Source organism: Archocentrus centrarchus, chromosome 9, assembly GCF_007364275.1.
Source record: "Archocentrus centrarchus isolate MPI-CPG fArcCen1 chromosome 9, fArcCen1, whole genome shotgun sequence".
NCBI lineage: Eukaryota > Metazoa > Chordata > Actinopteri > Cichliformes > Cichlidae > Archocentrus > Archocentrus centrarchus.
Window position 1 is genome coordinate 11,794,335 of NC_044354.1, and position 11,361 is coordinate 11,805,695.

At 39.4% G+C, this 11,361-nt stretch overlaps 2 protein-coding genes across 2 annotated transcripts; both read right to left on the reverse strand.

Moving 5' to 3' along the window:
- Positions 1–268: 268 nt before the first annotated feature.
- On the reverse strand, positions 269–2,032 carry LOC115786293 (kallikrein-2-like). Its single transcript, XM_030738385.1, has 5 exons — positions 1,900–2,032; positions 1,485–1,647; positions 954–1,255; positions 736–875; positions 269–624 (listed from the first exon to the last, which is right to left on the reverse strand). The coding sequence occupies exons 1-5, from the start codon at positions 1,937–1,939 to the stop codon at positions 475–477; spliced, it is 795 nt and encodes a 264-aa protein (XP_030594245.1). The 5' UTR covers positions 1,940–2,032; the 3' UTR covers positions 269–474.
- Positions 2,033–9,310: 7,278 nt separating this feature from the next.
- Positions 9,311–10,933, reverse strand: LOC115786341 (kallikrein-2-like). The gene is made up of 5 exons (XM_030738458.1): positions 10,894–10,933; positions 10,512–10,674; positions 9,981–10,282; positions 9,763–9,902; positions 9,311–9,650 (listed from the first exon to the last, which is right to left on the reverse strand). Exons 1-5 carry the CDS (start codon positions 10,931–10,933, stop codon positions 9,501–9,503), a joined length of 795 nt encoding a protein of 264 aa, XP_030594318.1. The 3' UTR covers positions 9,311–9,500.
- Positions 10,934–11,361: the final 428 nt, after the last annotated feature.

Sequence of the window (11,361 nt, forward strand, 5' to 3'; positions counted from 1 at the left end):
GCCTTTTAAATTAGTATCCAAAATGAGCTGACTGCATTTTCACTCCTTGCATAAAGGAGACATGTCTTAGAGACAGACACTAAATGAAAATATAAATCTGATTGGAATGGAGAATCAGGTTTTATTGTTCTGTTCAATTTTATGCACAAGTTTTGAGACAGTGTGTGCCCTACAGTGACAACGCAGCTGAAATTCAAAAGTGATTAATATCTTATGGAAAACAGACCTGATATTCAAATGCTTCAAACATATCAAGCAACACATGAACTCCAGGCAGACATGCTTTTTATTCACAAAGAAAACGGTGATTTTTATAGACAAATAACAGACTGAGCCAGTGCAAAGTACCAAGCAGTTTGCATTGTAACTGTACTAGGCCTCAGTTTTAACTAATCTTTTCAATTGTATTTTGTATTTAATGAATTATGAAGAATAAGCACTCTTTTCAGGAAATATATCTCCTGGAAGTTTTACTCATGGATTGTTCCGCATGGTTTCAGCAATCCACTTTCTGTAGTGACAAACATTCAACATTACAATGGGATTTGCACACTTGTCAACAGGGTTGCTGACAATGATTCCATGTAAAAGGTGGTTGTACTCCACAGCTGTACCCGCATCACCCTGGAAGACAGAGGTCAGAGGTTAGATCATTTTAAATATTTGATAGCAAAAAATAAAATTTGTTTAATATCAAAACCAATACGAGGTTCATGTATTAAACAGTTTGCTTACAAAACAGGAGTCCACGCCAGGTTTATGAGCACACATGGTAGTAGCTTCTTCGCTGTGGTATTTACTATCAGGTTTGTCATTCTCACCACATTCAGTGATCTCTGTGTTGGCACACTTTAAATTTTTGGGGTTGCTGGCCTCTGAGGAAATAAAATAAAGCATTATGAAACTGATTTCTATTTCTAAAAACTGACTCTAGTGTCTGAGGGTTTCCTTACTTTTAACATCAGCCGTCTTGAAACCCCAGCCTCCAATCTGAACCTGAGCATTTAGTGTTGGTTTTTCACACTCAACAGGAGGAAGCTTGATGGTGGGAAGTTTAGCAGACACATCCTCATTCAGTTTTATCAGCATGATGTCATGGGGTGGACCATCCCCTTCTTTGAAGGTAAACTGTTGTTTAGGGTCAACTTCTTGCTCAAGATTTTTTGGTGGACCCGAAAATAGATTCTTAAAAAAACTCTTAACTTCTTTCAACAGTGGCAGCTGGTTGTTTAAGCCAATCTTAACTTTGACAACCCTGAAACAAAGAGAGAGAAACAAATTTTTGTATATTAAATAATAACAATCTCACTGAGCAATGTAAAAAAGCAGGCAGTTTTGTTATTGATTTTCATTTCACCTTCCCTTGTAGTTTGTTATTGTGTTGTTACACCAGGTTTAAATGCCAGTGTCTTCTCATTGTAACAATATCCATCCCATAGTAGACATAGAAAGCGACATAATGTGAGAGTCTGGCAGTTTCTTACCGTTCAGCGCAATGAGAAGCTGTGATGACCCAGCGAGTGTTAATCAGAGCACCTCCACAGGTCATGCCCCCCTGAAGAGACTCTATTTGGACATGGTACTGCCTGTCCTCCTTACAGGATATCCCCCCAACAATCCTCTTCTCAATGGCTCCTGATGCAGAACCTGACATGGAAGGAGAGACGGGTGAAAAGTGAAAGCACACGGTAGGCCTACTTGTCAAGTTAAGCCTTAGAAATCCCTTCAAACTTGAATGGATTCAAAACATATAGAAGCAGCTGTAATTATAAGATCCTGACTGATTTTTACTGAAGTTTTCCATTGCAGAAACTCAGCTGTGTTACTCTCACACCAAATAATTTCTTCCATTTAAAAATTTGAATGTAGAGGAGAAGAATGTGAAGAAAAACAACTCACCAGCGATCACAAAAACAAAGACAATGGAAAGCATCGTCATGGTCCCTCTGGATGTGGATCACTTCAGGTGACCAACTGTCTGATCCTGCAGCATTTTATAGTAAAATGACCATTGAAGCCAGTGTGTCACCATATGACCATGTGGTGTCATATGCCTAATATGGAAGTGAAATGTACAATTAGGGTGGGACATGGAGAGGATTGTATTAACATACTGTGCAGGGTTTTGCATACCAGCTCCACATGTGACCTCTTGAACTTGAAGAACCAGTTCAGAGCCCCTTTTAACTCCACTTTTCTTTTATATAAATAATGGTTCAACATTTATTTCAAGAAAAGCCTTTTTACATTTACTATATTTTAAATCACTTTAAACTCTAAACTTTAAAATATAATTGATTAGCAATTTTGTGCTTTTTCCTTATAATCAACAGTGTATTTACTGCAGAATACAACCCAATGTTTGATTTAGTCTTAAAGGGGACCTATTATCATATCCGATTCCCCAGTTTTATTCAAAGACTGCTGGGTTAACTTTCCTTCTTTCTATTATATCCACTCTCTCCCTGGAAGAGCTCTGCTAAAGACTTGGGTCAATTAAACAATATCCACTTATAACATATAAGACTGTACAAAAGGGATATATTTGTTCTGATGACATATCAGACAGCATGCTAAACTGAAGTCAACCTCCAAGTTTATAATCGTGTACATTTAGTTTTATATTGCAGGCAAATTTTGCATTTTAAAGTTAAATAATAGACCTCCAAACAGTTTAAAAGCCTATTGTATGGTGATAAATATGCACTATTTCTTTACTCGCTTTTGGTAAAGTGTCTATGTTATATCTATGCTATTTTGAATATTCAGTGTCATGAAGAGATATTTATACAAATGCTTTATAACCAAATGCGATCATGCTGATACTGTTTCCCGTTTGAATGTACCGGTAAATTGATTCTTATTGGCCCATCTGTTGAACTACATGCAAACTGTACAGTTAAAATGTGTAAAAGTGTTTTCTTAAAGCATTGTTTATTTAAATTATTTAAAAATAATTGTCCTAACACGATGACTTTCTAAATATTACCTCAAGTTTACTTCACTGGTACGGCCATGCACTTACTGTGCTCCTGTTTTGTATTATTTTTAACTGTATCACAAATTAAATTTACAAACAATATAACATTCCCCACATGAAACCACATTTTGACAGAGGACAGAAAAACATTTTTATTGTCTATAAAGGCTACGATTATTTAAATCAGGCACAAGTTTGTTCAGTAGTTCAAACTAAAAATTCAAATTCTAACAAATCCAATCAACAAAAAAAAAGTGAATGAAATTTGTATTTTAAAAAAAATCATGAAAACCTTGATAGTTTTCAAAGGCACTGAAACATTTAAAAAAAAAAAAAGAGGCAGCAATGCAGAGAAATTGAATTCATCAGTTTTGAGGAATGCTGCTGCAGGACTGATGTTGGCTGATGTTCAACCCTGAGATAATGCTGCCTATCTACTACGATCTCTTAGTCTGTGTTACTAAAAGAAACAAAGTTACTCAGCCAAGGCCTTGAAATAAAATATTGCTTCCAAGACTCTGCAGCCTCTTCTTATGTATTCGATCATTTTCTAAGAACACAAAACATTTTTTTAACATTTCAGTCATTTCAGATCTCACCATTTCAAGGAAAAAAAAACATGAATTTTAGAAGAAAAGCATATTCAAACTATTTGTTGGAAAGTTTTGTTTTTTTGTTTTTTTGTCATGTTGTTTCCAATAGTCCACATAAAATCAGCCTAGAGAAGGTTTGATGAACAGTGTTTAATGTTTTTGTATTCATGGACCTTTGCTCTTTTAGGTTCTCTGTGTTTCAAAGCTGGAGAAACATCTACAGCATATACATTATTCCATATATATTCCATCTGTACTTCTGCAGGGAAGAAAACTGTTACAGTAAGTCTAATAAGCTGTCATGGAATCAGACTTGAACCTTTGGTTCTCAGTTATCACATTTCAGTTTTTTCCTGCACACCTGTCTTTGAACCAGCCAGAAGCACAAAAGCTGAACCTACACTATATACACTTGTTGTACTTTAAGAGATCGGGGGGGGGGGGGGGGGGGGGGGACAGAGAGAGAGGTATATAACAGTAGTCTGGAAGATAATAATAGGCATTGTTTCAGCATTATGAAAATTATGTTGATAATGCCTCTAACATCATGAGATAATGAAGATATGTAGTCAAAGTTTCTACACAGAGCAGAACACCTGCACAAAAGTCAGCAAACTATCCACAATATTAATACTTATCCTATTAGTTGATATTATAATTTCCAGTTTATTGCAGAGAAGAAACTGAAATGAAGCTACTTTCAGCCACTCCAAGGGATCTGCATCTTTGATCTGCAGATTTTTTTTTACGCTGAATGCCCTTAATGATGCAATGCCAAGAGGATTTGTGTTTCTTCCAAATCCTTTATGCCCATTGCTCTTCTGGTATTGAGGTTTCTCATGTGATGTTATGCACACGTTGTTCAAGAGTTGTCCACCATATTGGATGTGATACATCTGCTAGGAAAACATGTATTCCGTGACTAACTGGAAACTGGAAATGGAGATGGCGTACTTTAGAAGTAAAAGTTGCACCTTCTTAAACACGGGCTCCAGCAGTGAGGCACAACTTTTAGCTAGGTCTGACCCCTGCATGAGTTCAGCATTAAGGGAGGTTGACTGAAAAGCTGCTTCACAGTCAAACACAATATTACATTACCTTTGCAAGAGTGATACACTCCATAGGTGGGATATACCACAATCACCATTCACCATATGCCAGTTCATCAACAGGTGCCTACTTTACTTACCCCATAGAAATTATGTTATTTATTATGTCTATGTACTTTTGTTAGAATGATGGATATTTCCTTAATCTCTTCTTTAGGTTTAGAGCACTCTCCTCTGCAACCTTCTGATTGCTTATCACGTCACTCCCTTAAAAGGAGCCAGCTATCTCAGATGAGGCCGTGTCCCAATTTCCTTCTGACATGAAATATTTTCCTTATTTGCAGATAAGCTCTCCTGGGAGTAGTTACTTAGCAGTTTGAAGAAAATCTCACCAGCTAAACCCAAGTCATGAGCACCCTCTCTTGACCCATTTTCTGTTAAATGAGATTCAGATTCCTTCCAGAACGTTGAAGCTCATCCATCAGTGTATAGTGCAAAAAAAATACATTAAAAATAAATGAAAATAATGCTACCTTGAGCCAAAAAGGTATAGGTTAGCACTTTTATACACTGCTCAAAAAAATAAAGGGAACACTTAAACAACACAATATAACTCCAAGTACATCAAACTTCTGTGAAATCAAACTGTCCACTTAGGAAGCAACACTGATTGACAATCAATTTCACATGCTGTTGGCAAATGGACTAGACAACAGGTGGAAATTATTGGCAATTAGCAAGACACACTCAATAAAGGAGTGGTTCTGCAGGTGGGGACCACTGACCACTTCTCAGTACCTATGCCTTCTGGCTGATGTTTTGGTCACTTTTGAATGTTGGTGGTGCTTTCACACTCGTGGTAGCATAAGACGGACTCTACAACCCACACAAGTGGCTCAGGTAGTGCAGCTCATCCAGGATGGCACATCAATGCGAGCTGTGGCAAGAAGGTTTGCTGTGTCTGTCAGCGTAGTGTCCAGAGGCCGGAGGCACTACCAGGAAACGTGGAGGAGGCCGTAGGAGGGCAGCAACCCAGCAGCAGGACCGCTGCCTCTGCCTTTGTGCAAGCAGGAACAGGATGAGCACTGCCAGAGCCCTGCAAAATGACCTCCAGCAGGCCACAAATGTGCATGTGTCTGCAAAAACGGTTAGAAACCGACTCCATGAGGATGGTATGAGGGCCCGACGTCCACAGATAGGGGTTGTGCTCACAGCCCAACACCGTGCAGGACGCTTGGCATTTGCCAGAGAACACCAGGATTGGCAAATTCACCACTGGTGCCCTGTGCCCTTCACAGATGAAAGCAGGTTCACACTGAGCACATGTGACAGAGTCTGGAGACGCCGTGGAGAGCGATCTGCTGCCTGCAACATCCTTCAGCATGACCGGTTTGGCAGTGGGTCAATAATGGTGTGGGGTGGCATTTCTTTGGAGGGCCGCACAGCCCTCCATGTGCTTGCCAGAGGTAGCATGACTGCCATTAGGTACCGAGATGAGATCCTCAGACCCCTTGTGAGACCATACGCTGGTGCGGTTGGCCCTGGGTTCCTCCTAATGCAGGACAATGCTAGACCTCATGTGGCTGGAGTGTGTCAGCAGTTCCTGCAAGATGAAGGCATTGAAGCTATGGACTGGCCCGCCCGTTCCCCAGACCTGAACCCGATTGAGCACATCTGGGACATCAGATCACCACCAACGTCACGTTGCACCACAGACTGTCCAGGAGTTGGCGGATGCTTTAGTCCAGGTCTGGGAGGAGATCCCTCAGGAGACCATCCGCCACCTCATCAAGAGCATGCCCAGGCGTTGTAGGGAGGTCACACAGGCACATGGAGGCCACACACAATACTGCGCCTCATTTTGACTTGTTTTAAGGACATTACATCAAAGTTGGATCAGCCTGTAGTGTGTTTTTCCACTAATTTTGTGTGTGACAACAAATCCAGGCCTCCATTGGTTAATAAATTTGATTTCCATTGATGATTTTTGTGTGATTTTGTTGTCAGCACATTCAACTTTGTACAGAACAAAGTATTCAATAAGAATATTTCATTCATTCAGATCTAGGATGTGTTATTTGAGTGTTCCCTTTATTTTTATTTTTTTGAGCAGTGTATATAAATCTTCTTCTCACTCCCTGTGGGGTCACATATGTGGGTTCCTCCAGCTGGGGTTCTCTGCCAGAGGCCTGGGAGTTTGAGGATTCTACACAGTATATATGATTTAGGATTACACTCTTTTGGACAGAAACCTCTGATGTTGTGCCTGTAAACCACTCTTGGGGGTTACAGCTCGTAAAGCTCCTATTATTACTAGGACCACTTTGGACTTTACCTTCCACATCTCCCCCAGTTGTTCTTTCAGCCCCTGGTACTTCTCTACCAGAGGCCAGCCTGTCACAGAGAGACAGACAGCCATTCACAACTGTGAAGGAGGAAGCCCGGAGTGATAAATGTAGCAATACCAAGAGACAGTAGCATCAAGAAGAAGGAACACGAGAAGCTTGAAAAATACCAACAGCTCAGAAAAGAGCTAGAGAGGATGTGGAAGGGGAAGGCAACAGTGTTTCTCGTGGTAATCGGAACACTCGGGGCAGTGACCCCCCCAAACTGGAAGAGTGGTTCCAGCAGATTCCAGGACCAATATCTGAGATCTCTGTCCAGAAGAGCACAGTCCTAGGAACAGTTAAGATACTGCACAGGACCCTCAAGCTCCCAGGCCTCTGGTAGAGGACACGAGCTTGGGGGATAAAGACTGCCCACAGGGCGAGTTTGTATATGTATATGAACGTATGTGTGAGTGTGTGTATAGATATGTAGATATATCGTCACCCTCTTTAAATAATGGTCTAAGTAATTTTTTTTTTCAGGTATTTCAGAAAAGATGAAAGAAAAAAAAACTGAACCAAATATAGAAAATGTGATTTTGTCAAAAATTAAAATTTTGTTTAAAAATTACTTATTTTAAGAGGTGATTATATGTAACCTACAAACCAAAAAAAAGAAAAATTCTCCTTTTCTGTGTGTATTTGTTTGTTGATTTCTTTGTTTGCTTGTTGATACCAAGGAGAAAATTGTGCCTTTAACAGAAAAGTTCAGGGAAGCTTTTGCTCAGAAAGCTGAACTGTTATCATCCATTCATTCCAGTATTCAGCACTTCAGTCACAAAATTACACCACTAGAGGACGTAACACACACAAATTTTGGCTTGGGGTGACTTGACAAGCCATCAGCTACAGGTACAACAGATGAGTTTAGAAATAAGGTAACTAAAGAACAGAAAATATAACACATACATGAATTTGTGCACACATCACACAAATTCAGAAAATTCAGTTACACAAAAAAACAGTTTTATACAGATAATCCATTAAAAAAATGCCCCCAAAGACACCGGCAGCTGCATACAGTGCAGAGGTCCAGTGTAATGATTCAAATTAGTCGGGGTGAGGCCTCACAGATGCTGATCCTTTCCAGTGATCACCTGTTAATCTATGTGATCATACCCCTAACTCCAGTATCCACATGGATGAGTTATGAAGCTCAGAGTAGTTATGAAGGGAGAAACTTTCCAGGTTCTTTTAATTTGTGCACGTTAACATGGGAGTCTCTCGGGCTCGTTTTTTTAAGCCTCCTCAAGGACCACTGGAGGATCTGCAGTCTTTGGCATTTCCACATTAGTTTAACTTTGGTTTCCTTAGCTCCAGTGTTTGCCTCTTGGTTTTAACCTGAATGCTGTGAGTCTAGTCATGGAACTGGCTCAAGGGCACAAGAAGGAAACCCAGGTAACACATTACTCGCATTACTTGTATGTGGTTGTATCTTAATTTACAATTAATACAAAGTAGTAGTGTTACGCTACAAAACAAAGAGATATTTCAGAAAGGAGCAGTTAACTTATTAGTAAGAACGGTCTAATAATTATGTTTAACAAGAAGGTATTGCAACAGGCTTATCTTAATGCAGCTGTGCTACATTGTGTAAACCTTGTTAGCCTTGTGTAACCTTGTAACACCAAAGTTATGCATTTTGATCCCGCCCTATACCACAGGGTGAAAGTGTTCCTCCCGTGGACAGTGCCCCTGACCTAGTCTTCATCCAGCAGTCTGACACATTTAACTGTAACGCCATGTACAGGAGTGTGTGATGCAATTGATTGTTTTCTCACATTACTGAGAGATGAAACCAGAGAAATCACCACTGGGACTCAATGAGTGATAATATACACATTTATTTTTGCATCAGAGAAGAGCCAGTGTGTTTTTGCACAAAGAACAGTCTTGTGGAACAGTCCTGTAATAGCTTAAATGAATCCTGTAATCATAGTGGGTGCCGATCGTTAAATGTTTACTATCCTGTAAATGCAGAGTAAAGGTGGAAATCATGCAACACATTTTAAAGGCCAATAAATATAGAGCAGCTTGATCCTCTGGAACTTGAAGATTTTTGAGATCTATACATCTGTTGGTATTACACAAGATCTGTATCAGTACTGCTAAACTAAATAATTAACAGTTAAAACAATTGTATTTTAGAGGCATCCTGACACCTTGAGTTGTTCTCATTAAACTGCAGGTCAGCTTAAGTTTAAAGTGTGTGCCTTATGAAGTGGGAGTGTAAATGAAATTTGGAAGTGGTCAACTTTTTATGGGAAACAGACTTCTGATATTCAAATGCTTCAAACAGGAATAAGGTAACACATGAACCCTTTTTTATTCATGAAATAACTTTTTTAATAGCCAAACGACAGACTGATCCAGTGTCATCTTCCAAGCCGTGCTTGGCCTCAGCTTTTGACTAATCTTTTCAATTGTATTTTGTATTTAATGAATTATGAAGAATAAGCACTCTTTTCAGGAAATCTCCTGTAGGTTTTACTCATGGATTGTTCCGCATGGTTTCAGCAATCCACTTTCTGTAGTGACAAACATTCAACATTACAATGGGATTTGCACACTTGTCAACAGGGTTGCTGACAATGATTCCGTGTAAAAGGTTGTTGTACTCCACAGCTGTACCCGCATCACCCTGGAAGACAGAGGTCAGAGGTTAGATCATTTTAAATATTTGATGGCAAAAAAATAAAACATGTTTAATATCAAAACCAATATGGGGTTCATGTATTAAACAGTTTGCTTACAAAACAGGAGTCCACGCCAGGTTTATGAGCACACATGGTAGTAGATTCATCGCTGTGGTATTTACTATCAGGTTTGTCATTCTCACCACATTCAGTGATCTCCGTGTTAGCACACTTTAAATTTTTGGGGTTGCTGGCCTCTGAGGAAATAAAATAAAGCATTATGAAACTGATTTCTATTTCTAAAAACTGACTCTAGTGTCTGAGGGTTTCCTTACTTTTAACATCAGCCGTCTTGAAACCCCAGCCTCCAATCTGAACCTGAGCATTCATAGTTGGTTTTTCACACTCAACAGGAGGAAGCTTGATGGTGGGAAGTTTAGCAGACACATCCTCATTCAGTTTTATCAGCATGATGTCATGGGGTGGATCATCCCCTTCTTTAAAGGTAAACTGTTGTTTAGGGTCAATTTGTTGTTCAAGGTTTTTTGGTGGACCCGAAAATAGATTCTTAAAAAAACTCTGAACTTCTTTCAACAGTGGCAGCTGGTTGTTTAAGCCAATCTTAACTTTGACAACCCTGAAACAAAGAGAGAGAAACTAATTTTTGTATATTAAATAATAACAATCTCACTGAGCAATGTAAAAAAGCAGGCAGTTTTGTTATTGATTTTCATTTCACCTTCCCTTGTAGTTTGTTATTGTGTTGTTACACCAGGTTTAAATGCCAGTGTCTTCTCATTGTAACAATATCCATCCCATAGTAGACATAGAAAGGGACATAATGTGAGAGTCTGGCAGTTTCTTACCGTTCAGCGCAATGAGAAGCTGTGATGACCCAGCGAGTGTTAATCAGAGCACCTCCACAGGTCATGCCCCCCTGAAGAGACTCTATTTGGACATGGTATTGCCTGTCCTCCTTACAGGATATCCCCCCAACAATCCTCTTCTCAATGGCTCCTGATGCAGAACCTGACATGGAAGGAGAGATGGGTGAAAGTACACAGTAGACCTACTTGTCAAGTTAAGGCTTAGAAATCCCCTCAAATCATATAGAAGCAACTGCAATTTACATTAAGATCCTGACAGCCAAAGTTTTCCATTGCAGAAACTCAGCTGTATCAAACTCGTGCCAAATATTTTTTTCTTTTCAAAAAAGTGTAGATAAAAATGTGAAGAAAAGCAACTCACCAGCGAGCATAAAAGCAAAGACAATGGAAAGTATCATCATGTCCCTCTGGCTGTGGATCACTTCAGGTGACCAGCTGTGTGAGCCTTGTGGTGAGACATGCCTAATATGGAAGTCAAATTACAATTAGGGTGGGACATGGGGAGGACTGGGAAATGGGAATGAGTGTATTAAAATACTGAGCAGGATTTTGCATACCAGCTCCACATTACCTTTTGAACGTGAATAATCAGTCCCTTTTTTTACAGTAACTACACCTTTTGCCTCAAAGATTGTGGAAATTAATATTTTTAAAAATAGTGGTTCAACTTTTACTTCAAAAGAAGTCTTTTTACATTTACTATATTTCAAATATATTTAAACTTTACACGTTAGTCCTTTGGGGATTTGTCTCTCCTCCTGGCATTCAGCACAGAAATCTGCCAAATCAAATATGCAGAGCTACCTGCTTTGGTGACCCCTTGTCACTG

Coding starts and splice junctions, on each gene's coding strand:
- LOC115786341 (XM_030738458.1), bottom strand. CDS start 10,933: ATGATGATACTTTCCATTGTCTTTGCTTTTATGCTCGCTG. Junction 9,903..9,980: donor CAAGACGGCTGATGTTAAAA/GTAAGGAAACCC, acceptor TTATTTCCTCAG/AGGCCAGCAACCCCAAAAAT. Junction 9,651..9,762: donor CTGGCGTGGACTCCTGTTTT/GTAAGCAAACTG, acceptor TCTGTCTTCCAG/GGTGATGCGGGTACAGCTGT.
- LOC115786293 (XM_030738385.1), bottom strand. CDS start 1,939: ATGACGATGCTTTCCATTGTCTTTGTTTTTGTGATCGCTG. Junction 1,648..1,899: donor CTTTGTTTTTGTGATCGCTG/GTGAGTTGTTTT, acceptor CTTCCATGTCAG/GTTCTGCATCAGGAGCCATT. Junction 625..735: donor CTGGCGTGGACTCCTGTTTT/GTAAGCAAACTG, acceptor TCTGTCTTCCAG/GGTGATGCGGGTACAGCTGT.